Below are 27,220 nucleotides of genomic sequence, written 5' to 3' on the forward strand. Positions count from 1 at the left end.
GATCCTTTTTTACCATCCTAGATATAAATATCCAGAGTCGTTCACGGTATAATTATAACCTAAATTCACTCTGTTCCATCCACCAGCAATTATAGGGGCATCTCTTTTATAAATTGTTATTCTTCGACCTCTGAGTTACAGTGGCATTTTGTTTATTCTAGCGCTTATCACAGCTTGACTTACAGTATAATTAATCCCCCTGCTAATCTTTGCATCTCCATTATTTATTTCTATGCCTTACCTTACAGTTGGTACTTGGTAAAGGTTTGCTGCTTTGATCACAGCAGTGCTGTCAGAAGATGATACTTCTGGTAAACTTTTAGTTCATGTAGTTCTTCATTATCGTTTTGAGTTCCTGTGCTGTGCCATGCACCAAGCTGTACACCTACTTCAAGTGACTTGATTTAATTTATTTAGTGGTAACATGTAAAGTAGTCCCTGTATGCTAAATATCTATTACATTCAGTACTAAATATAATACGTTAGCCTAGAGTCACTGTCCGGCAGGGAAGCGAAAGTGTAATGGCCACCATTACACCTTTGTAGGTGTATCTTCAGGCCAAAAGATGAAGCAGCCAACTCCATAGACTACAACAGAATTTATTATAGGGTAATTTACTTCCCGGAAGATTGAACCGGAGCAGACAGAAGGCCCAGTACTTTTGTGCAAATTATTCTCTGCTAAAGACTCCTGTTACTGTACATTTTTTTTTTTTTTATTAAATTCATTGGGGTGACAATTGTTAGTAAAATTACATAGATTTCAGATGTACAATTCTGTGTTACATCATCTGTAAATCCCATTGTGTGTTCACCACCCAGAGTCAGTTCTCCTCCCATCACCATATATTTGACTGTACTGTTTTTATATTATAAAAACCATATCTGCTGGTGGTCTGGCCATGCCTCTGGGTAACCACAGTTAACACTGTCACCAGTTTGGTTTTCATCTTGATTGTCATCCTAGCCATTGCTAACAAAAGTAGTTATGGTTACAGTTTAAGGAACACAGATAATCATTAAGTGGAAGACTCTGATACGCTTACTAAGGACAGTGAAGTGGGTCAAAGGTCACAGCATGAAGGGCCGTAAAGATGAGGTGGCGTCTGTTCACATCCACATTTATACAAGGAACGTTTTCCAAAGTGTGTTCTGCAGGATGTGAGTAGATGTTGGTAGGATAGAGGGATTCTGTGATCAAATAAGTTAGGGAAATACTGAGTTAGACAAAGGTAAACAAGTTTTATGATGACAGGTTTCATAGTGTGAATAACTTGCAGTGTTACGGGGCTGCATTAGAGAGAGAGAAAATATAATTTCTCAATTTATTTGACTTAAGTTATTTTCCTTGTCTCATTAGTACAAGAAGATAATGCTGGTCTGTACAGCGTAAGATTGCAAATTCTTCACAAGGCACTTGACAAAAATTAGTACTTTAGCACAGTCTTACCTACATAAATGGTTCATTATAACTTTAACAACTATTGTCAGTGAATATTTTATTTCTTCCTAATCCTGTAATGAAAATTAAAGGTGTAACTTCTGTAGGCATACCAGTAGTCATTCTTACAAGTCATTTTATAGCCACCTGGATTCTTGCAATTACAGCACACCTTTTCTTTTATTCTTTTTTTTTTTTTAGATTTTATTGGGGAAGGGGGACAGGACTTTATTGGGGAACAGTGTGTACTTCCAGGACTTTTTCCAAGTCAAGTTGTTGTCCTTTCAATCTTAGTTGTGGAGGGCGAAACTCAGCTCCAGGTCCAGTTGCCGTTGCTAGTTGCAGGGGGCACAGCCCACCATCCCTTGCGGGAGTTGAACTGGCAACCTTGTGGTTGAGAGCCTGCTCTCCAACCAACTGAGCCATCCTGAAGCTCAGCGGCAACTCAGCTTAAGGTGCCGTGTTCAATCTTAGTTGCAGGGGGCAGAGCCCACCATCCCTTGTGGGGCTCGAGGAATCGAACTGGCAACCTTGTGGTTGAGAGCCCACTGGCCCATGTGGGAATCGAACCGACAGCCTTCGGAGTTAAGAGCATGGAGCTCCAACCGCCTGAGCCACCGGACCAGCCCCCAGCACACCTTTTCTTGACCAGTGAGGACAGTGGTCCAGGTCTCTTAGATTCTGATTCTGGGGAATCTGAACTAAGCACCCGGGAGCAGTTTATCTTAACTGTTTCTCCATTTTGATTTTACCCTATGTAGATAAGTCGAAGGAAGCCAAACAATATTCGATTTTGAATAATTTACATGTTTTGTAGTCTCATTTTTTATTTCAAATGATTAAAGAACAGCAGTAGTGTGCTAGGTATTTTTAAAAATACAAAGATATTTAAATAACCAAGATATTTTAGTACTCTTGGCATTTAAATTACTTTAAAAATATAATACAGCTTTTCATGCTATTTATAGTAAATGGTTAGAGATATTTAAACAAGGAAGCTGCTGTCGTCTTGAATCATTATGTACACATTTTTTTAGTCAGGCTTATGTTTTAGAATGACAAATCAGACTATAACCTATGATAAATACTAAAAGAATGCAAATAATGCATGTACATTCCTTCCTTGTCTTATGCTACAATATGAAGGAAAAGGAAGCAATTAGGTAATTCATTGAAATGACATAATAGCTAACATTTATTGAGCTCTTCTGTGTCTAGTACATCTTGTTAGTTCAGTAGCACAGTGAATCCTTATAGTTACTCTATAATTACTAATAATATTAACTGTTTTACTATTTTTAGGGCTGATAAGTCAGGCTTCATGAAGACTTGTGTACATCCTCGTTTGGTTTCTTGACAGAGCCTGATAGCTTCCCTCCTAGCACGGCAGCCATGGAGAGTCAGTAGAGGCAGAAGTATCTGACAATGATTTAGGGGTGAAATGCCACCCTTCCTCTTAGTGAGTAGAGCCAGTAGGGTGGTCTTTGTGAAAGGATGTGAATGAAATTGTGGTTGGTATGGCTCAGCTGTGGAGTCAGTTCATCTGGATTTGAACTCCTGTATTCTTCTACGTACGACTTAACTTTGTACAACTTAAGGCTTAGTAACTATGAAATAGGGATAGCAGTAATACCTACTTAATAGAGTTGTGAGGATTAAATGAGTTAATACATGAAAAGTGTGCCTGGCACTTGATAAATAATAAATGCTATTTATTATTATTATCAACAACATTAACTGCCTCAATTGACAAGGGAGTAGAAACCAGAGACCCTAATATCTTTAAGTAACCAGGGATGGGGCCTTCCATCCAAGTTGGGGTCCTAGTCAGTCCGTGCTGCAGTGTTTAGGTGCTTGTTTTAGAGATCGACAACCTATTATGCCATTTTGGGTGGCATAAATGATTTTTTGTTCTGTTCAATGAATATAAGCCAATACCAGTACTGTTTTTACTTTCGTGTTACCCATAATTTTTTGCATATTATTTTTCTAATAAAACTCCTCATGCAGATGTTATTACATAATTTCCTGAGTGGAAGGATTGGGGAGAGAGATTCCTGAAAAATGGGAAATTTCTCCAGAAATCTCTCTCTACTACAATAAATGAGATAACTCAGAGAGGTCAAAGTAATTTGACTGAAGTCATAGAGTTAGTAAGTGGTGAGGCTGGAATTTAAATCCAGTAATTTAGTCTGTGCCCTTACTACTACTTAGTTTCCCTGTTTTTAAAAAACAATAAAATTATTTTAGAGTGAATATAAATTTTCTGATTTATTATAATTTCTCTTTTAAACAGGGTAATGTCCTAAGTTAGTCGTAGGACTAGGTTCCATTTTTTAAAAAATTGCTTGCATTTCTCAGTACAGAAGGATTCTTTTCCTGAGAGCAAATTGGAGACAGAGTAAAGCCAATACTGTGGAATCAACAGACCATAGTCTAATATTGTTAGATTATAAAAATCAAATCGAAATGGAATTAAATACGGTCTGATACATAGAATATCCTAGACTGATGTCATGTATGATGCAAATTAGTACAAGATTTCTTTTTCATTCACTTGGCTATCAAAAGTTTCTATGAATGAGGAAAATCCTCATTTACCCTCAAGCAAAAATGACTATACAGAAATGCAGACCATTGCTAAATAAAAAGGTGAGGAATTCTTAAGAGTACCTGAAAGAATGTTCAGGTAACTGTTACTCAGATTTACTTTGTTTTTCGTAGTGTGTGCAGGCCATCTCCTCGTGCTTTGTTCTTTGGAAAGTTTCTTTAACTGAAATTGTTTTTGTACCTGTGATGTTTAGAGAAATGCTCTGATATGCTTTTTATTTGTTGAACAAGTCAAAAATGGGAGGCTAAGAGAGCTAGGTTTTCCAATAAATACTTCAATTTAAGAATTGCTTGTTGTCTAAGTGATTTAATATGAGCTTAAATTCCTTCATGGCATAAACTGTTCTTAATATGAATATTACATTATTTGTCATCTCTATTTACAAGTTCATACCAGAGTTCAGTTTATCTAAGAATCAGAAATTTACTCAGCTTTCCATTGTATTTGAAATATTAGGTCATAAAATCAAGAACTCATACTTTTATTTTAATGTTGATCCAAAAATTCAAGAGAGATCATATTGATGAAGTCCAGTTACACAGATTTTCTCTAATTGTATATGATGATACTTTTCTGTGCTAGACATAGCTGCTGTTAAAGACGAAATAAATGTCTACTGTAGATTAAGTGCTTTGCTAAGTGATTTACTTACTATCACTGTCCAATTTCCAAAATGTCACTGAGGAAACATGGTCAGGGTTTCTTTATTTGGTTTGTTTTGTTTAAAGTGCTCTAGTCACTGAGTAAATGGCAGAACCTTGGTCTGCACAGCTCTTCTGTCTTTAAAGTATGCCAGGGGCCTGGTAAAAAAAAAATAAAAAAATTCAACATCATTTACTGTCATAGCAATTACCTGATCATTCAAGCAAAAGTTACATATTTAATAATTGCAAACAAGTTTTATATACATATTTTAAAATAAATCCTAAAACTCCAGATAAAGCAAATTTAGCAAACATTTACACAGCATAGACAATTTCTTTATAAAACATTTATTTTCTCAGTTGCTGTGATCTATAATTTGCACTACTAATGTTTAAATGTCTCAAACCATATAAATATGCAGAGCCTATATAAATATGTAGAGCCTATAAATTTGCAAGTTAATATTAGGCCAATATTTAAATTAATTAATTATAATTTAGCATATGTACCAAAAAAAAATAAAAAACAGCAGAAGCAGGCTCTGGAGTCAAAACTTGATAGAATTTTTTTTTTTTTAATTCCAAATTACCCTAGGATCCAAGGCCACACACACACACACACACACACACACACACACACACACACACACGAGGTCAGACAGTTACGTTCGAGAACTCATCCTAGAAAAAGTGCTACAGGCCTCATTGCTGAATATCATTAGGGTCACCTTCGAAGTACTCCCCTTGGGAAGCTGTGCACCGACTCCAGGGCTTAGCCCATCCTTCAAAGCAATTTTCGAACTCTTTCTGGAATGGCCATCAGAGCTGTTGTTGTATTACCCTTGATGTCCTGAATGTCATCAAAATGTCTTCCTTTCAATATTTCCTTTATCTTCAGGTAAAGAAAGAAGTTATTGGTTGTCACCCCAATAAACTTTAATTTAAAAAAAAAATAAAGAAGTCACTGGGGGCTAGATCAGGTGAGTAGGGAGGGTGTTCCAATACAGTTATTTATTTACTGGCTAAAAACTCCCTAATAGACAATGCCCTGTGAGCTGGTGCATTGTCGTGATGCATTAGCCATCAATTGTTGGCGAAAAGTTCAGGTTGTCTATCTTTTTCACGCAGCTTTTTCAGCACTTCCAGATAGTAAACTTGGTTAACTGTTTGTCCAGTTGGTACAAATTCATAATAAATAATCCCTCTGATGTCAAAAAAAGGTTAGCAAAATTGTTGCAACAAGTTTGCGAACTTAATTGTCAGACGTGTGTGTTTGTGTGTATTTTTTCCTTTAAATGCTTGTTATGTTATTTTATATAAAGAAATCTTACAAAAATATAGCTTTTTAATAAAGCAGTTTTATTGATATATAACTTAAACATGCCATAAAATTCACTTGTTTGTTTTAAGTATACAATTCAATAATTCTTACTAAATTTATAGAGTTTGTAACCATCACAGTATAATTTCAGAACATTTACTTCATCCACAAAAGAAACTTCTTGCTCAGTTGTAGTCACTCTTTATTCCCACCTTCACCACCAGGCATTCACTAATCTACTTTTTGTCTCTGTAAGGTTTGCCTTTTATGTACATTTCACATAAATGGAATCATTTAATATGTGACATTTGTGTGTGGCTTTTTACTTAACATAATGTTTCTGAGTTTCACCTGTGTTGTAGCAGTATGGTTACTTCATTCCTTTTTATTGCTGAGTAGACTTCTATCATGTAGATGTATCAGATTTTATCTATTCACAGTTAATAGACATTTGGATTGTTTCCACTTCTTGACTGCTATGAATGATGGAGGTATAAACATTCATGTACAAATCTTTGTGTGGACATGTTCTCATTTCTCTCGGGTAGATAACTAGGAGTAGAATTACCAGGTCATGAGCATCAAACTGTTTTCCAAAGTGGCTGCTTCATTTTACATTCCCATGAGCAGTGTATGAGGATTTTAGTTTCTCCACATCCTTGCCAACACCTGTTATTGTCTGTCTTTTTGATTACGGCCATTGTAGTGTGTATGAAATGGTATCTCTTGGTGGTTTGCTTTGTACAGCTTCTTTTAGTTGATTTTATATTTTGGGTATTATAATTTTAGTTTGAACGATCCTTGAAGACTTAAACTTAAAAATCAATCAGGAGAACAAAAACCCACAAAAAACAAGGCCCTTGGGGTCTGGCATCTCTTGAGTTTGAATCTGGTTCTGTCATTTGCTATTTTGTGACTTTGAGCAACTTATTGAACTTCTCTATGTTTAGTTTTCTTTAAAATTGAGATAACATAATCTACTTCAAATATTGTTACAAGGATTAACAATGAATTTGTGTAAGTAAAGTAGTGGGCCCAGAGCTTCCTATGTCATGGTTGTTATACTAGTTAAAAAAATGACAACAGGTGATGTTTATTGTACACTATGTGCTATACACCGTCCTAAGTACTTTACATGTATTTAATCATCACAGCAACCCTATGAATTGTAATTACTGCATTATCCTGATTTTATAACTGAGGAATCTAAGATTCAGAGAAGTCTGGTAGTTTTCTCACGGTCACATAGGAAATACATGATAGAGCGGAATTTAAACCCAGTTGGACTGGGCTACAGAATCTACGCTCCTACACTGATGGTGATTCCACTCCTGTCTTCACATCCAAATCCAGCCTATTTATTCTTCCACTGTTCCCTCTCCTAGCCTTTGGCTGTCAGGTGGTTGTGGGTAGCGGCATTAAACATGGGGTGTGTGTCTTATTCCCTGCTTGGACTTCAGTCTATGAATGAACAGCAATAATTGGAGCAGCACCTATTGTTTATTCATACAAGTGTTATTTTAGCTTAAATGTATTTGTTTAGTCTATTGGAAGTCTTTCACATATACTGATTAGCTTGGTTTTGGTCATTATTATTTAGCTAAGTTAATTCTTATAAATGCATATTTGACTAAGAGAATTATGACCTATGTTGTCAATGAATCCCTTTTCTTCAGCGAGGTGGGAAGATGAAGTTCATGTTATTTGGAGGTTTTTTTCCCTTAAGTTTGATACATAAAATATGAGCATCACTGTTAGTGGTAAAATGAAGACAAAGTAAAGTTCATATTTGGTCTTTCACTGTGTTTTGATGATTTAGAAGCTCAGAAAGTGAACCCTTAATGTTTTTAATCTAAACTGTGTATTACAAGTAATAAGTATTTTTTTTAAACTATTTTAAATAGTTAAATAATTTATTTTAACTATTTAAAAAATAATTTCCACTCAATGTTGAAATAACATTTATTGAAAAATCCAAGTAATTGTTAATTGAGTAATGTTAAATTTTATGGGTTTGGCTGTAAAAGTTTTAACACCTGGGAATTAATGTTATAGGTTTGTTAAATAGAACTTTAGTATTTACCCTGGATGATTTGTTGACCCTCCGATTGATTGGTAAAGTAAGGCACATTTGAATTATTTCATATGATTAGTAAACAAAACTAATGATCTTTATTTCTTCACTAGCAGGGTCTTCACAATTCATGATGCAAGGTTAGGTTAAGCAGAAAAAAAGTTAAATTATCTTTGCCAAGATGACTTCTTGGGAAAGGTTATTAATTGGGCAGTACCTTGATTAATAAATCCGCTGAGAACATACTACTATGTACCAGCAAGTTGGAAAATAAACAAACTTCGTAAATTATGCAGAGTGGTGTTGGTTTGCATTAACAGCAATGTTCTCATTAAAGTTGGGCCAGGAAAAAACCACCAGTGTGCTCTGTCTACTTTTCACTGCACGTAACCTGCACCAGCAGCAGACAGCCAGGACCTGGGAAAGAATGGCAAACCAGGGCTGTGTTGGGCCCCTCAGCAGCACTATTTCTAGAAACTTCTCTGTAGGGCTCTGTTGTTAATGTTACTATTATTCCCCTATGTTAGCCATTTCTCCTGTATACCTGACATTTAGAATATAGAGAGAATCTGATTGGTTCCGCTTGAGTCAGCAGTCTAGCTTTGGATCGATGTGGGGGAAGAGCGTGTGCATGATCAAATATCACACAGACATGGTCTTTGTGAGGCCCCCTCAAAATATACCCTGTTTCCCGAAAATAAGACCTAGCTGGACAATCAGCTCTAATGCATCTTCTGGAGCAAAAATTAATATAAGACCCGGTCTTATATTATGTTGTGTTATATTGTTATGTTACGTGTTATGTTATGTTATGTTATGTTATGTTATGTTATGTTATGTTATGTTTGTTATGTTATGTTATACCGGGTCTTATTATAGTAAAATAAGACCAGCTAGGTCTTATTTTCTAGATTGTCCAGCTAGGTCTTATTTTCGGGGAAACATGGTAGCAGGGCCTCAGTCCTTTATGCTTAGTGATGTAATGATTTTACTTACATATAAATGAGAGGCAGGTGTTGAATCAACTAGATACATGCTTTTTAATCTTTAAATTACAGATTTAGTTCCTTATTAAAGATGAGGGCTTTGGGGGGTTATCGAGGGACCCCTGAAATCGCACTGTATCTACTAGTAAGTCTCCCTACCTCTGAGAGTCTTTAATGTCTTGAGGACTGAAGGGGAACAGAAGAGAGGAGTCGATGAGATAGTCATGGCTGCTTCTTTCCCTTATATGGTTGGTGGTGGTGCCCTTCTCTCCTTGGCTTCTTCCAGAACTTGGAGTTCTCCCAGCTCTACCACAGAGCTGCTTGCCAGGCTCTCTTCCTTCCATCCCCTCCCTTTCCTGTGTGAACCAGTTGAATTCCTTCCATCACCACCTAATGCAATTTCAATTATGCTTCTGCCACAAGAGTCCCACATGGAATGTTGTTTCCTTGGGCACTGGTATATTTTAGGGTTTTGGTCTTCATCTCATTTTTTCTCCTAGGCTACATCCTGATACAATAGGATGTAGGTATGTATCTGCCCTTCTATAATACTAGAACTTCTGAAAGTTTTGTTATTAAGATATAACTTATTAGCTCAAAATTTATATTATAATTATATTCTAATATAATTATATAACTCATAGGAAAAGCCTTATTTATTTTTATAATGAGACTTAATTAAATTGATTTTGAGCAGTGGTAGTTGCTTTCTTAATGACTTGCCCCCTCTACTCACAGTACTTTTCCATAAGAAAATAGATTCAAAAGCACCTAGCTCAGTACCTAACACTTGATGCTACTCAGATGGTATTAGCTTCCATTTTCTCTTGCTTTTTTAATGATGTTTTTATCATAATTTAAAAGTAACATATGTCTACCATAGGAAAAGCATAATAAAATACAATCACTCAATTACCTTATTGTGAATTTTCCCCAACAAAATTAGGATCATTGTATATAGTTTTTTTGTTACCTGTTTTCATGAAACGTACCCACAATACTTTCTCACATCACTAAAAGTCCCTTTCAGACATAATTTTAATGAATATAATATCCTGTTGTATAAATATGCCATGATTTATTTATTAAACCCTTCTACTTACATACAGCATTTATATCATTCAACTAACTTCGTATTTTGTTACTGGCTATATAAATAGAGGTTTCTAGTAAACAGAGAGGAACATTTTCAGGCTTTTGGGACTTCAGTTCCCACATCCGCGTGTGTAACCAGTCTCCACTCTCGGCCGCCGTCCATCCTGTGTATGGATTCCTCCTTCATCCCGTTCACATCCTGCATCCTAGGCCTGTTCTCAGCGTTCTTGGGCTCTGCCACCTACATCAGGATATCCTCCATGTGGATGTCCTACTCGCCCTCCTTGGGGTTTAATACCCAGGGCTAGGTTACCCCACGTGTGCTCTCCCTCCCCTTATACCATAAGGTGCCCCTCGACACCCCACTTGGGCTGGTTCCCCACACCTGGCCACCTCCATGTGTGAGACTCTGACATCCTGCTTTGGGCTCCCATGGCTCTGCTGCATCTAATGGCTTTAGCCCTGAATTGTTCCGGAGAAGCAGGGGGAAGAGAAAGGCAGACATACAGTTTGAAGACTTAATGAGGGGCCTTGTCAAGTGCATAACGTCATGCCTGGAGTATTGTAGGTATTTGGTGGCAGGGTGTGTGTGCATGCATGCGTGCGCATGCCGTGTATTTAATTCCTCCTCCTGATCCTGGGCTGTTGAGCCTTGGTGGTAAAAGAAAAAATGCAGGGGCAGCCGGATGGCTCAGTTGGTTAGAGCCTGAGCTCTTAACAACAGGGTCGTCGGTTCGATTCCCACATGGGCCAGTGAGCTGCATCCTCCACAACTAAATTGAAGACAACGAGCTGCCGCTGAGCTGCCGGAGGGGTGGCCGGATGACTCAGTTGGTTAGAGCGCAGGCTCTGAACAACAGGGTTGCCGGTTTGATTCCCACATGGGATGATGGGCTGTGCCCCCTGCAACTAAAGATTGAAAATGGTGACTGGACTTGGAACTGAGCTGCACCTTCTACAACTAGATTGAAGGACAATGACTTGCAGCTGTGTACCCTGGAAAAACACACTGCCCCCCAATATGCCCCAACTGAAAAAAAAGGAAAAAATGCAAACATAATCCAGCTGACCGCTTCTAATACGCTCAAGTGTATCTGCTCTTCCTGGCGTCCCTGTTCTGACATTCCACTTAACACTGCATTGTCACTCCCCTGGAGGTGCTTTCTTACCTTCCTTGTCCCGTTTCCCACACTCTCCGGCTTCCACACCTCAGCTAATAATGGCTTTGCCTGCCACTTCAATGAGATCAAGATTATTTGACACGAATGTGTTTACCTAACCCCCTCAACATATTTCAGTATTTTTAGCTCTCCTGACTTTACCTTCTTTCTTAACTCTTTCCTTATTTGGCTTTTACTAGAGTATATTGTCCCAGTTTTATTCCTATCTGACTCATTTTTCTAAGTGTCCTTTCCTGACTTTGATACTTCTCCCCTTCGGTTTGAATATGTGTTTCTCTTAATACTTTGTTCTTGATCTCCCTAAAGCTATTCTATTTCCCAGGATTATCAGATTGCCCACATAATGTCCAAACACCTAGTTTATGCTGTTGAGTTCCAAATTTTGTACCTTCCCAATTCTCTAGAACTCTAGTCATAGTTTCTAGCTGCAACAATTTTTTAAAACTTGTTTTTATTCCATGCCATGGTTAATGATACCAGTGCAGTGCCAGGTATTTAAGCCAGAAATCTTCATTTTTTTCCCATGCCCCCATGTTTAGTAAGTTTCCTACCCATGTATATCTTACCTCACAGATACTGCTCTTTTTCACACCATCTCTCACTCATGTATAGTACAATAGTGCTTATTTCATTCTGCTTTGAATTTTAACTAACTCTCTTTGGATTTGAAACTTCGGAAAGGCAGATTCTACCGTAGTAATCTCTCTCTGTTGAATTAAAGAATACTCTTCCAGGCTTTTTTCTAAACTTGAGTCAGTGTTTATTATATCATTAACTGGCTTTCCCTAGGCAATAGGAACTTGGCCATGATTCATGATTTGATTATATGTACGTGGCCTGTAATAGACTATTCTCAGGGTTAATGCCGGAAAGGGTGTGGTTGAGTCGATGCATACATAACCTGACACAATATGTGGGAAGCTTTTCAAGTGGATTTAGTTGTTATTATTTATAATGAATGGAATCTTTGTTAATTAGCTAAATTTTAGTATCTGCAGATGAGAATGTATTTTCAAGTTTTGATGTTTTGATCTAAATGTCAGAAGCTAGCTAGACATGTATTTTAAAATTGATTCAATTCTGTAAATCTATTTTCTTTCTAGAAAAGTTATGTTTTCCCACTAAAAAAGGTTTTAATCTTTTAAAATAGTTTTATTTTTTATTTGCCCTTTATTCAAGCAGTTTTACTTTTCTGTAGTAACACTTTTGGTTGTGATATGATTGTTAATAATTGATAGTAGAAGTAGTAAGTGATAGTTGAAGCAAAGATATTGCAAAGAAGGCTCTTTGCTTATAATTATTCATATTTGTTCCATGATTTAGACTTCCTTCCCCAATTAGGATATCTTAACTTTGAATACTTACCCATTTTGTGTCCTCCCCTTTCCCAAATAACACTAGAATTATAGGGGAGTATTTTAATGATTACATCAATAATTGGATTTAAATCTATGGTTTGGTTCTCATACTTTTTTTTAGAGCTCCAAGCAAAGACTGATTTAGAAGAATTAAAGATTTGGTAAAATAATTTGGTAATTATTATACACTCAGAAGAGTTACTCGTTCTTGCCAAGTCCTCAGAACACTTACTTTTGTCTGGTATCATCGTTCATAGTCTGTATTGTGTCATTAAGTGATTCAACTTCCTCATTTGATCCTCATCATTAAAGTCAGCTGAGTGTCTGCCTTCTACAGGGTGTGTACGTGTGTGTGTGTGTGTGTGTGTGTGTGTGTGTGTAAGTGTAATGGCACTCAGAAACATTGGACAGTATTTTGATTAAAATAGGACATTGTGAGAAAATAAAATAGAATAGGATAACATATACATGGAGATGTAATGCGAATTGTTGGGCAAGATAGTAGGGTAGAAACAAGGCTTTTTAGGAGCAGTTATAAGGACTTAGAGATATTCCTAGGCATTCAATAGACAAATTTGTTTGAGAGGCAGTAGTTATGAACAAAAGTACAGTGAAAGGCTGATTGATATTCAAAGCATTGAGAGCTTTACTTTGGAATTAGAAGTTTTTAAAAAGTCAAGAGAATTAATTTTTACTAATTCTGAGTAGACATTTGTCTGAAGATTAATAAGTAATTGTAATGGTTTTAAGTGGTCCTAATTATTTCTTCAGTAGGTTTTAGTAATATGAACAGAAATACTGGGTATAATTTCAGAATATCCACCAGGACAACGTAATTTAGGGGATTATATATATTTTTTCTTTCATTGGTGTTTAATATTTTATTCTCAGATCCACTATTTTTGCTCAGTAACTTTAATTTTGTTGTATTGCTCAATCCCTCAATTTCTCTTTTTCATCAATCTTACAGATCATTGTGAGAACGAAAACCATATAGTTTAGGTGTCTAGGCAAAGGAGATTTGGAGTGCTGATATCTCTGTTTTCATTTATAAACTGTAAATATTTCTAAAAACGTATTACATTGGTTATAAATTTAAAAAAGGACAGTTATCTCCACATTCTTATTTTTGCTTTCTTCTTTGTACCTTTGCCTGGACATTTCTAGCTGCCCTTATTGGTTCTTTTTTCATAGTAGCATTGAATCTTTACTCTCCACATACTGGCACATAAAAAAAATTGTGGCCATCCAAATCATCATTAGTGAGTATAAATATTCATAAATTAATTTAGATATAGTGCTACTTTATCAATTTAAAAATGAGATAATTGAGGCCTAGAGAGAGAGATTTTCCAAGAAAGGAAAGAACTAATATTCACAGAGCACCAAGTATTTTGATTAAAATAGGTTGATGCAAAAGTAATTGCAGTTTTTGCAATTTTAACCTTTTAAACTGCAGTTACTTTTGCACCGACCTAATATGTACCAGACATTACTTTTTTACAGTCCATTTTTATGAAGTAGGTCCCCCCCCTTTAATTTTTATTGGGGAATATTGGGGGACAGTGTGTTTCTCCAGGGCCCATCAGCTCCAAGTCGTTGTCCTTCAATCTAGTTGTGGAGGGTGCAGCTCAGCTCAAAGTCCCGTTGCCGTTTTCAATCTTTAGTTGCAGGAGGCGCAGCCCATCATCCCATTTGGGAATTGAACCAGCAACCTGTTGTTGAGAGCTCCATGCTCTAACCCACTGAGCAATCCGGCCTCCCCTGAAGTGGGTTTTGTTGTCCCCATTTTAGAGGCTCAGAGGTCAAGAAACTTGCTCAAGAGCGTCAGATTATTCACGGTGGAGGCAGGATGGAAATCAAGTTTTCTTGCATAGCCCAGGGTCTTTTCTACTGTCAGCAAGCTAAGGCAACGGGAAAACAAAGGATTTAAAAAATAACACTCTAAATATAGCAAAGGGTATGTTCTGATTGATAACTTTTACCTTTATAAAAAGACACAAAATATAAAAATGAATTATCTTTGGTTGTACAGCTGTTAAAATATGGGACTTGCCGTAGCTATAAAAGCTACATGGCTGTGCCTAATTGGGTCTTAATAGTTGATGATGCAATAGTCACAGAAAATATAGAATATATTTAACTATCAATCTAGAGATGGCAAGGATCAGTAAGAGCACAGGCATCTTTTTTATTTTTTTTAAAGGAGAATTTGTGTCAAAATATTCTTCAAACTCTTGCCTTGAGAGTATTCTTGTCATGCTTTTAACAGACATACTCCAGGTAACAAAAGTAGAGTGTATTTGTCCCGTCACATGATTGGCCTCTCATGTTTGTTGAATGGGCCAAGCTAGGAAGGGATTTGGGCTTTAAGTTTTTTAATTAAATTTGGTGTTCATGAGAGTTAATAGCTTGTTTTACAGAGTTTCTGAAATGAGATTCCACAAAATGAAACTGAGCATGATAGTACTATGAAAAATTAAGACTTTGACTTATAATATTATTGTATGTCTGTTCACTAGTTAAGGAAATTAGGTGCTTAAAATATGTGTGCAAATCTGGGCCTCAATTTGCCCTACTTATATTTATTTGTGAACTCTAAATCTTTTATCTAAGCACTTAATCTAATTAAGCTATTGGTAACTACCTTTTTGAAGTAAGAGACCTTCTCTTTAGCTTCTTGATATCTGAGCCAGTGCTTTCCTGAATGTGATGGCCTAAGGGGTAATCAGATCACCCATCACTAGCTTTTCAAATGGTTTTCCAAAGATACTTCTCTAGAATTCCTAAGTGATACTTGTTTCCCATTTCACCATGTAATTATCTAGGTTTTAACATTCCTACTCTTGACGCTGTCATATTCATTAACAAATATTATTTTTCTTAAATGTCAGAGCTAACTGGCAGATAGCTAGACAATCGTTTTCCTCTCCCTACCTCATCCCTCTTCATCCCTGAATTCCCCTCCTTCATCTCCCTCTCCCTCTCCTCCCGTTCTTCCCTTTCCCATTTTGTCTGTCTCGGCGTATAAAAAGATACATCACCCTAAGTCTTGAGATGATGTTTCTTTTCTTCAGTCTAAGTTTCACTTTTCTTGCTCTATGATTGACCATAAGAATACATTTCTTTCAGGGGAAAAGCTTGAGCCCAGCCACAGGTATTGTGAACTATCTATTAATACTATCTTGTCAGATTTCAGTGTGGAATAAAGTGAGGCTTTCAATCAGAAAGGGTCTTTAGAATCCTTTCCTGTGCTTTCTAGTATCCTGCCATCACCCTGATTTCATGATGCCTTTGATGTGCTACACACATATTCCAAGAAACAATCAACTTTCAGAGACAATTCAGTCTGAATTCAAATATAAGAGTAATTCTTTTAGTGGTGTGGAATAAAGTGAGGCTTTCAGTCAGAAAGGGTCTTTAGAATCCTTTCCTGTCCCTTCTAGTACCCTGCCATCACCCTGATTTCATGATGCCTTTGATGTGCTACACACATATTCCAAAAAACAATCAACTTTCAGAGACAATTCAGTCTGAATTCAGATATAAGAGTAATTTTTTTAGTGGCATGCTTATCACTAAGCAGAGCCTTGAACATCTCCTGAAGCACCTGCATTGAGGTTAACAGGCACACTCACAGTCGTCTTCAAGAAAATGGTTTATTGGCTTATGTAACTAAAGGATCCATTCTGGCGGTATTTTCAAAGCCAAAAAAAAGTTTACTGCAAAGGAGAACTGATGTACAGTGTACAGACATTTAATTGCTTGTCATTGAAAATAACATCTAGTTAAAAAAAAGTAAGATCTCACAGGGTATTCGATTACAGTAAAAGTTGTCCTTCCTCTCACCCATCAAATCTTTGAATAAAATTGATTCTCCAATAAAAAAACAAGCCATCTTTATCTTTTTTATCTCCTTTTCATAAGAATATCCCACACCACCACTGCCCTCTTTTAGGGTTCCATTCTGCTATTTACAACTACCTCAGTCTTGAAAAAGCTTTTCCACTTTTAGCCACTGCTTCACTGCAAGGTTTATTAGAGTTTTCTTCACCTTTTTAAAGTTTGTATTAATTTTTTACTTTTCAGATACAATCAATATACAATATTAATATCAATTTTCAGGTGTCTTTTAGGCAGCATATGTAAGGGGAGGAGTCTTGTTTTTTTATCCATTCAGCCCTTGTATGTCTTTTTTCTTTTAAGATTTTTTTTTTTTTTAATTGGGGAAAGGGAACAGTGTGTACTTCCAGGACTTTTTTTTTTCCAAGTCAAGTTGTTGTCCTTTCAGTCTTAGTTGTGGAGGGTGCAGCTCAGCTCCAGGTGCAGTTGCCGTTGCTAGTTGCAGGGGGCGCAGCCCACCATCCCTTGCAGGACTCAAGGAGTTGAACTGGCAACCTTGTGGTTGAGAGCCCACTGGCACATGTGGGAATCGAACTGGCAGCCTTCGGAGTTAGGAGCACGGAGCTCTAACTGCCTGAGCCACCGTTCCGGCCCCCTCCTGTCTTTTGATTAGGCATTTAATCCATTTACATTTAAGGTAATTATTGATAGATATGTAGTTTTGTCATTTTGTTATTCATATTTTTTATTTTTTTTTATTTTTAAAGAAGTCCCTTTAACATTTTTTATAATATTGGTTTAGTGGTGATGAACTCCTTTAGCTTTTTCTTGTCTGGGAAGCTCTTTATCTGTCCTTCGATTTTAAGTGATAGCTTTGCTGGGTAGAGTAATCTTGGTTGTGGGTCCTGACTTTCATCACTTTGAATATTTCATGTCAATTCCTTCTGGCCTGCAAAGTTTCTGTTGAGAAATCAGCTGGCAGTCTTTTGGGAGCTCCCTTGTAGGTCGCTAACTGCTTTTGCTGCTTTTAAGATTCTTTCTTTGTCTTTAACCTTTGCCATTTTAATTATGATGTGTCTTGGTGCTGGCTTCTTTGGGTTCATCTTTTTTGGGACTCTATGCTTCTTGGGCTTGCGTATCTGTTTCCTTCACCAGGTTAGGGTTTTCCATCATTATTTTTTCAAATAGGTTTTCAATTCCTTGCTCTTTCTTCTCCTTCTGGTACCCCTATAATATAAATGTTGGTACACTTGACATTGTCCATAGGCCCCTTAAACTGTTGCTCTTTGTCATTGGGAGGGTTTGGCCCTTGGGCTGGTTGGTTGTGAGGACTGGCCATGACTAAGTGGAGGTGCTGTTGTGCAGGGACTGACCCTACAGAGCAGGATTCGTTTTATCGGGGCTCTGGTGCCTGCCCAGTCTGCCCTTTGAGTGTGGCATTTGTGGAGGTGATCGAATGGTGCTCTTGTATTGTCTGAAGTTGGTTACCAGATGAGTTGGTTCTGGGGCCTCTTGGGAGTGGCTCTGTTGCCGGCCAAGGTCAGCAGCTGCCTGTGCCCTGGCCAGAGCCACTTAGTATGAGCTACAAAGTGGTCTGCAGATGTTTGCTGCTAATGTCAGGCTGGAGGTTGCTTAGCAAGAGGTACTAGGCACTCCGAGGCCAGATGCTGCTTGTTTTAGGGTTTTGAATCTTTGAGAGATGTTAGGAAAGTCTGCAGCATGAGTCAAGACAGGCCGTATGGAAAAGCCACTGGAAGCAGCTTGGGTGGGCCCACAAGTGGGGTGGGACAGGGTCTCAGAGAATCACCACGGCAGGCCAAATGGTATTGGCCAGGTTGATGGAGACTCAGATATGGTACCCGCCTGTGTCTGCACCCTGGGTGCAGGGGGTGCTCAACAAAGGAACAGTGGCTTCTGCTAGCTCTTCTGTCTAGAAAAGCTGCCCCTTCAGCTCTTGCCCTAAGGCCAGAAATTCAGTTCTTCCCAGTATGTCCCTGATGCCCTTCGAGCTGCTGCCCCAGCATTGGAGCTCAGAGCAAGTGAGTCTGTCAGCAAGTTAGTTTGCATGCGGTCTCTTTAAGAGGAATGCCTGGAACTCCAGCAGCCCTCGGTCTCACTCAGCCACAATCTCCACTGGTTTTCACAGCAAGAAGTTGTGGGGAGTTCTCTCCCTGGCACTGGAACCCTGGGCTGGGGAGTCTGTCGTGGCACTGGGACCCATCATTCCTCAGGTGGGACCTCCGCAGCTGAGATACCCCTTATGAGTTTTAACTACCACACGTGGGTGTGGGGATCAGCCTGTCCACGTGTCTGCCTCTCCTACCAGTCTCAATGTGGCTTCTTCTGTATGTCCTTAGTTATATGTCTTCTGTTCAGCTAGACTTCAGGCAGTTCTCAGTGATGGTTGTTCTGTAGTTGTAATTTTCATGTAGTCGTGGGAGGAGGTGAGCACAGTGTTTACCTACTCCTCTATCTTCAACTTTCCACACCTTTTTAAACCTGGAGCTATTGAGGACCATGCTGGTGTTGCACTGAACCTGGTTATGCCAAAGGCTAGCATGCATTTTTTATTTGGTCTGTTGCATATGCATTATTTTATTTTCCCTGATTGTAGGATTGTGGGACATATATTTCCATGTCCATAGTTTTGAGTCACCTTGAAATAAAAATGCACTTATTTTAAACATAATTTAGTGCATTCTTTTGTGCATGAAAACAAGATACTATTGCCAAAAGAATCATTAAAACATATTGGTATCTATTAGTTTTGGTTATAATTTCACTAAAAAGTATGCAGTACATTGTAATAGCTACACATTTAAAAAATAAATTTTGATTGGATTAAGCCCAGTCATTCTGAATTATCAAGTTAGAGCAGAATTATTCCTATGGAATCTATTTTCTCATACTGAGCTTTTCTGACTTTAAGGAAGATGATTGTTTGATTGAATTCAGAATTTAATTGGGTAATTTAATTGGTCACTGCAAATCAGTTCTACCATTAGGACTGACCAGTTGGTTATTGCTTCCCTTAGACCTTTTTAACCCAGCTTTATAGAGACTGATAGTTGTTGTGGTTACATGTATGTGGGTTGTTCAGTCTGTCTGGATTGGTCTAGGTATTACAATCTTTTAATGTGCAGGGTATATTATATCATAAAGTGATTTTAAAAAGAAGAAAAGAGTTACAGAGAAGACATGAAAAAGAAAATAGGACTTAAAGGCCAGAGAAATTAGTATGAATAAATAATGCATAAGAGAGAAAATAAAAATGAAGGGTTCTTATGGAATCATTTGACAAATTTTATTCTACCTCCTTCACACCATCTTTAAACCATTCTCTTATTCTCAGTTTCTCATTTCTTAAAACAAGATTTTAAAAAATAAAAAGACTTGGATAGAATGATGTGAGTCAGAAAATACTTTCCTGAATTTCTTCATCTGTTAGTTTCGGTTATTATTTCACTAAAAATAATATCTGCCTATCTCTGGTCTCTGTCTGTCTCTGGTGTCTTAATTGTAATTATCTGAAGTAATTTTAATACCGTAGGATTCTAATTTCGATTAATACTAATAGTGAATATTCTCAGTTACAACTGTAGGCTGTTGACCCATTTCAGTGTCCTGTTGGATATAGGGGATTAAGTGGAAATGGAAACAGTAGGAGCTAACAGCAGAGAACTTGGGGAAGAGCAGTAGGAATGTTTGTTCACCTGCCCAGGTGAAGGTGTGGAGTTCAGAAAACTTTCCAGCATCTGAGAGTAGTAGGCATAGAAGCTGCTACAAGGGATTCTGCTTCTTGAGGCTTTCCCTGTGTCTTCAATTGCTTTCATGACTTTATTTTTCATTTTAAACCTTAATTCAAGTGGTAATTGTGGTTCTACATGTTCATGAATTTTTAATTCTGTAGAATTTTTTTCTTTAAAAATAACTCCATAAAGGATTTATCACTTGGGAGTTTTTTCTTGAATATATCAGAAATGTCACAATTGTGTTTATTTAAAATAAATGATTTCCTAAGGCAGTGGTTTTCTAACTTTAGCAGAGTATCAGAATCATCTGGAGGAATTTTTGAAACATAGATTATTGGATGCCACACTTGCATTTCTGACTCAGTAAGTCTAGGGTGAGGCCAGACAGCTTGCACTTCTAACAAGTTCACAGGTGATGCTTAAACTACTGATCCTGAACCCATACTTTGAGAACCATTGCAGTACAGTGTGGACCACAGACGTCTGCGGCAGAGCTCAAGCTCATCTGTGCTGGAAGAAGCAGCAGTGATACCTATTGGATGGGTGCCCACCATGATCATTGCATGTAGTGTTTTCTTTCCTTTCACAGATTGGAGCCTACGATCAACAAATATGGGAAAAATCTGTGGAACAAAGAGAAATTAAGGTAATAAGTTAATTTCATTTTTGCATATTCTGAAACATAGTTCTGTAAATTGATTATTCAACACATTTTATTTAGTATCTTTCTATATACTGTTGAGGTACAAGTTAATATTACTTATTCTATCCAAACTTTTAAATAAAGAAGGTAAACTCTTTTATGATGGCATAGTTCTGTGTCTTTACCTCTGATTTTATTTTCTTTGCTTTTTAGCATCTTTTTGTTCTTCTAAATTTTAATTTTTAATGATTGTTTTTTGTCAGCTCTTTTTCCCTTTCACTTGTCACCTTATACTTCTAGTTTGCTTTTCCTCCTTTTTGATGCTGTCATTGCTCTGTACAGTTTATTAAACTGGTAAGTGTCTCAGGGTTTTTCTCGCCTGAGTGATCCTGTGCAAATGCTGCTGTGCTTAATTAAGATCTGCTTTTTGGTGCTACTAACAGAATGACTTGGACGCAAATAGAGTCGCTGAAAAGTTGGTCATTTTAAAAAAGAATTTAGAGAAATAAAGCATTAATTAAAATGTTTTTGTTGTAGGTAGTTTCTTCTTGAACATGTAATCACTTAAGACACTCATAGGCTTCCTTGCTAGCATGAAAACTATTTTTTAACTAAATTTGTTGTTTCTCAACAATCCTTTTTGGTAATAAGATTTATATTTTTCATTTGCTTAGGTAATACTAATCAGTGTGTTCTTGCACAAGCTAAATTTAATCTGGGCCCAGAGAACGTTTAGATGCTTGACATTTTCTATTTTGTACAGAAAAGTTTACATTAAACTGAAAACCAGTGTCCCAGATACTTAAAAATCTGTCCAAAAAAATCTCAGTGTTTAGACAACTTAGTCATCTATAATGAAGAGCAAAATTCTTTTCCATTTGTTAAACTATTTTCATGAATAAGTAATACAGTTAACAAAGTTTCAATAAGTACCTACTATGTATTAAATATAGGATTAAATCATGGGGACAAAAAATGAAATAGGTTCTAATTTTGTAGATGAGATACATAATTATAAATGAGACTAATCCAGTTAAGAGAGGAATGTGTAGGTCTCTTTAGGGAAGCGCAGCGGGAAGCAGCCCTGGGGAAGTTAGGAAAGATTTCTCAAAGGAAGTGACTCATGAGATAAATTTGAGAGTCATTAGGGAGAATAAGGAAAACATTACAGACAGAATGAAGAGCATATGAAAATATATGTAAAGGAAGGAAGGAGCGTGACTCCTTAAGGAGCTTGATTGGTAATAGGTTAGATGCAGGAAGTAGATTAAGGTGGTTAGTAGTAAAACTAGAAATGAAAATGGAAATTAGATCACGAAGGGGCCTGGCTGCCTTATCCAAAAGTCTAGACCTTATCTGGAAAACAATGGGGGAGACCACTGAAAGATTTTAAGCAGAAAATTTATGTAAATTTAACAGTTTTACTCAGGCAGCACCAAGTATGATGGAAAATACTAGAAGAAGAGCAAATAAAGAATTGTTTTAGAAATATCCAGGTGTACTTGGGTAAGAGATTTAGGAGTCCTCAGTATATAAAGTGTGTGTGTGTGTGTGTGTGTGTGTGTGTTATGTGTGTATACATATATGCATATATGTGTGTTACATATACATTCTCTACACATTATATAGATACAGCTATAGGAGTGAGTAGATTAACGTTGAATGATGAAAGAAGAAAGCTGAGAGTGGAACATTGGGAAACGTTAATATTTAAGTGAAGGTGAAGGAAGAGATTCAAGTGAAGGAGGAAAGAGAAGTAAGGATCCATGAGACAACAGTCTGGCAAGAGGGTCATGAAGAGTTGGAATACTCAAGCAAATAGAGAACAGCAGAGAGGTCTAGCAAGATGCCTTAAAATCTTTCATTCTTTTTGACAGTCTTTAACTTGGACAATAAATATTAAGTACTTTGAGAGGCTGTGTTACTAGTTGACACATTTGGATGTTTTTCTTGAAATTTAAAAACCTCAAAAAATATATGTATAATTTTTTTAGTTTTAAGCCACTCACCACAAATTACTACATTAGTTAAATAATTTCCTCATTTTTGAAAGAACTATTTTAGTGTCTAAATAGTGGTTAGGGTAAGAAAGGATTATATTAGTTGTTACTTGGTGTGCTGATAGGATGAACTTAGGGAAGGCTAAGACCTGTAACTTGTTTCTAAAATATGTCTGCCTTTAAAGAAAATACTTGGTAATAGTAATTGAAGAATTAAAACAGTATTAAAACTTACTCTTGTTATTTTGAATTAAACGGAACAATTTGTTGAACCCAAAATCATTCTTGCTAAAGATTCTAGAGGCGTATTATTTACAGGGTGAAATAATTTTGCATTTATTCTAAGAAAGGTATACAAGTGTATAACTGGTGTATTAATGTTAATATTTGATGTTGAAAAACAAAAACACCATACTGTTGTGTAGAGAATACTGTACCAAATGTATTGAGTTCATCCTTCTATGAGTATTATTGATTCACTCATTATCTGTGAAAGCAGTGAGCAACAACTGAAAAAAGAAAGCCATGAAATTATATTTCTTGGAAATGTTTATTTTTTTAAATTAAAGGTCCAGAGTTTATATTGCTAAAGCGTTATATAAGCCTTGTAAATTGCAAATTATGTTTTCTTAAACATTTAAAAAAAATTGTGACTGAAAACTCATTTTCTGATCACCTTGACCCAAATTTAAAACTGAATATGGCATTTCCCCATTTTAGTACCTACCAGAGTTTGTTTTTTTCTCCTCCCCCTTGCCTCCTACTAGAGTTTTAAAGCTTCAACAACAACAACAAAACTATGCTACTTAAAGTCATTATAGAAAAAAAAATGGGATGGGGAAAACTAAACAGGATGTCCAGAAAGTGAAACTGTTGGAATCTAAGTGTTATAATAGTTCCATGCACAGCAAGTCTGGTTCATTAAACAGAAGGATTTTCTAAACTTAAACAGCCTTTTTAAGTTTTTTGGCTCAACATTATCTGTGTACTTACAATTTGTTTTTAATTCAGAACTTTATCCTATTGTGTCATTGTACTTTAGGAATATACTATAGGAATTTAAGTATATTCAATAAAGAATATATTATTTGAATTTTTGAGATTAATTGTATTCATAGTACCTGATTATTTCTACTTTCTAGTTAAAATAGTGATTTTTAAAATCTTTTTTAAAAACTAACTTAGTTTTCACTTTTTGTTTGTTGACTTAAACTTTTTTGTTATATTTTCTTTTTATTGAGGTAACATTAGTTAATAACATATAACTTTCAGGTGTACAACAGAATTCAATATCTGTATACACTATAGCATGCTCACCACCAAAAATCTATTTTTCTCACTTAAAATTTTTCTGTTTTTAAACCCTTAAATATTTTGATAGGCTACCTTGAAGGAGAAGTTTTATCAAAACTGGCAATTATGCTGTGCCTCTACAATGTTAACTCAAAATAAGTGTTTTAATGAAATATAAAATAGGAAATCAACCACATATAAAAAGATCAAGTAGAATGAGCATGGTGAAAAACAACATAATTGCATAAATCAAGATAATTTACTGTTCCTCTTGTAAGGACTTTAAGTTCTTAAAACAGTCTTGATAAAAATTTTAGGTATACAGCAGTAAATTAAGCCTTCGATTTGTTGTAAAACATTGGCAATAAGATTATTTTCAAATTATTTTTAAAAGAACGTATAAAAGACAAGTAAATTAAAATATGTTACTGTTTCCAAATTTGTTGGCACTAATAACAGTAAAATCTCATAACAGTCTTCATACCAAATCTAAATAGTGCTCTATTACTGAAATTTTGTTTAAAATGTATGTATTATTAGAGCTATCTTTCCAATTTGCAAAATATCAGGAATGATTTATAGTCTATCAGCCACTCTCTCATGACATTAAAATGGGAAATGAAGTACAGATACAGTCGATTCTCATTATTCACAGTAGTTATTTTCTGGAACACTGAATTAGCGAATACTCACATTACTATTAGGGGAAATTACTGTATTTCGCAGTGTATAGTGCACACTTTTTGGCCCAAATTTGTGAGGAAAAAATAAGGATGCACATTATACATAGATAGTACTAATTCAGTTTCCCTGAAGAAGTTTGCGCTAAAAATGTGGGTGCGCATTATACACTGCAAAATATGGTAAATTCCTGCAAACCTCTTGTCACAATCCTTTTGTCAGCTGAGCAGTACATAACCTTGTTTTATGTGTCTCTGTTGAAAGACCCCTTATTTAATATGTATTGTTGGTTCATTAATATTGAACTCATAGCCAACAACACTATAACTCATGCCTGAACAAGCTTACTTTACACGTTTTCTAGAGGCACATCACACAGCCTTGTACCCAGAAGCACTAGAAAGTTCTTTAGCAGTATGCCTGGGGGCCATTTTAAACAAAATTACCAACAAAAAAAGCAGAAAAAAATGCAGAAAAAAAAAAAAAGCACTGAATAGACTGTGAAAAGGACACTTAATTACAATATGAGAACTGAAACTAGAAGGCGGTGGGTTGCCTTGTTTGACCTCGGCTGGGAATGTGCACATTGCGTGACTCAAATTTTTTGCCACTGTCACTGCACATGTCTTCAAACAACTGCAAAAGAACAGCAAGTACTGATTTAGGGGTACAAATAAATTTTAGTGAGTAGGTGAATTTGCAAATACGGAATCTATGAATATGAGGATCAACTATATAAAATTATTGTGGCTATATCTTCAATCCTGACCATTTCTTGCTAGTTTTTCTGTCTCTGGGTCGTTTGTAACTTAACATGGACAGGCTGTTTGCAGGGGTTCAAAGGTTAATTGCATCTTGATTTTAGGGTACATTTTAGGGTACAGTTAATTCTGAGCTCAAATGCTGTCCTCTCTATGCTTTAGATGCAAACAGTGGTTAATCAGATCTTTAGGTGGTTGTTGTTACTTGGATTAGGACCAAAGCACTGCCTACGCCCTTGGTTAATTGAATGAATAAACAATTCATCTAAACACTGTCATCTCTTAGCACTTGGCTCCCAAGAAGTTTAGCCTAAGCTCTTCCAATTCTTAACATCCTAGTCTTAAACTATAAAGTGTAATTTATTTTTTCATAGATTTTTTTCAAAGATTTTGATCTCCACACTTACATTCTGTACACTGGTGGCAGAAACTTAATTTTAGTGTTCAGTAATTCCAAGTTTAAACTAATTCAATTCACCATTCCAGCTTTACCCTTTTCCATCCCTGGGCATGGCATCTAAGTTCTGAGGTGATTAGGTGGCATTGTGGCCTGGTTAGTGGTTGGCATGTGAACATAGTGGCAGCCCTGAGATATGCATCATCCTCTCTGGGTCTCAGCTGATATCACTCCTATCTGCTGAGAAGTCTGCATCCCTGTTTGTCCTCAGCTGTGTGATCCACTGCTTTCTGCAGCAGCAGCCTCAGCATCTCATACCGGAGGGCCCTTCAGAGCCACTGCTCCCCCAGCAGCATCCACACTCTCCTGTGCACATCTGGGGCCAGCGCAGGCTACTGTACATCCTCAGGGACTGGTAGCCAGAGTCTTTGTTTTAGAATATTAATTTTAGTGATAAGCAGGTATCGCATGTTACACACATCCTTAAATTTATCTTTTTGGAAAGTAATAAAATTTATTACAATACTACACTTATATTCCATTTGTAACAAATATATAACATTTTTGTTTGGCATTATTACTTGAAGTTGTTTTTTTAAATGGATATCTTTAGAAGTTGATTCTTTTCTGCTCTTCTGGATTTAAATATATATATATAGTATATATACATATACATGTATATATATGCACTATTCTAATAGTACATTTTTATTAAGGTTTAATTGACATATAACATTATATTAGTCTCAGGTGTACAACATAATGATTTGGTATTTGTATATATTGAGATAAGATCCCAATAAGTCTATATAACGTTTGTCCCCATACATAGTTACAAAAAAAGTTTTTTTCTTGTGATGAGGACTTTTAAGATCTACTCTGTTACTGATACTACTTTTAATATATTATAGGGTTTAAGGAATAAACCAAAGAAAACAGCGCATGTGAAACCAGACCTCATAGATGTTGATCTTGTAAGAGGTGAGCCTTGGTTAAATAAAAGCTTAATACGATTACAAAATGACCTTGATGAAACAAAATTCAAAATGGGTTAGATACATATATATGTAGAATTAAAAGCAATGTGAGCCTAATTGAAGGCAAGAATAGTATAAGGAGAGAATTGAAGCATTTAAATA

The 27,220-nt window shown here is 36.3% G+C and overlaps 1 protein-coding gene across 5 annotated transcripts in view; it reads left to right on the forward strand.

Moving 5' to 3' along the window:
- The window catches only part of PHTF2 (putative homeodomain transcription factor 2), a 110,935-nt gene that overhangs the window by 33,831 nt on the left and 49,884 nt on the right, over positions 1-27,220 (forward strand). For all 5 annotated transcript variants that reach the window (XM_019744554.2, XM_019744557.2, XM_074340641.1 and 2 more), the window contains exons 3-4: positions 20,896-20,952; positions 26,993-27,062. In XM_019744554.2, the coding sequence (XP_019600113.1) occupies positions 20,896-20,952; positions 26,993-27,062 (127 nt within the window). The remainder of the gene's footprint in view (positions 1-20,895; positions 20,953-26,992; positions 27,063-27,220) is intronic.

The sequence above is a fragment of the Rhinolophus sinicus genome, linkage group LG09 (assembly GCF_036562045.2).
Source record: "Rhinolophus sinicus isolate RSC01 linkage group LG09, ASM3656204v1, whole genome shotgun sequence".
NCBI classification, from domain to species: Eukaryota; Metazoa; Chordata; class Mammalia; order Chiroptera; family Rhinolophidae; genus Rhinolophus; species Rhinolophus sinicus.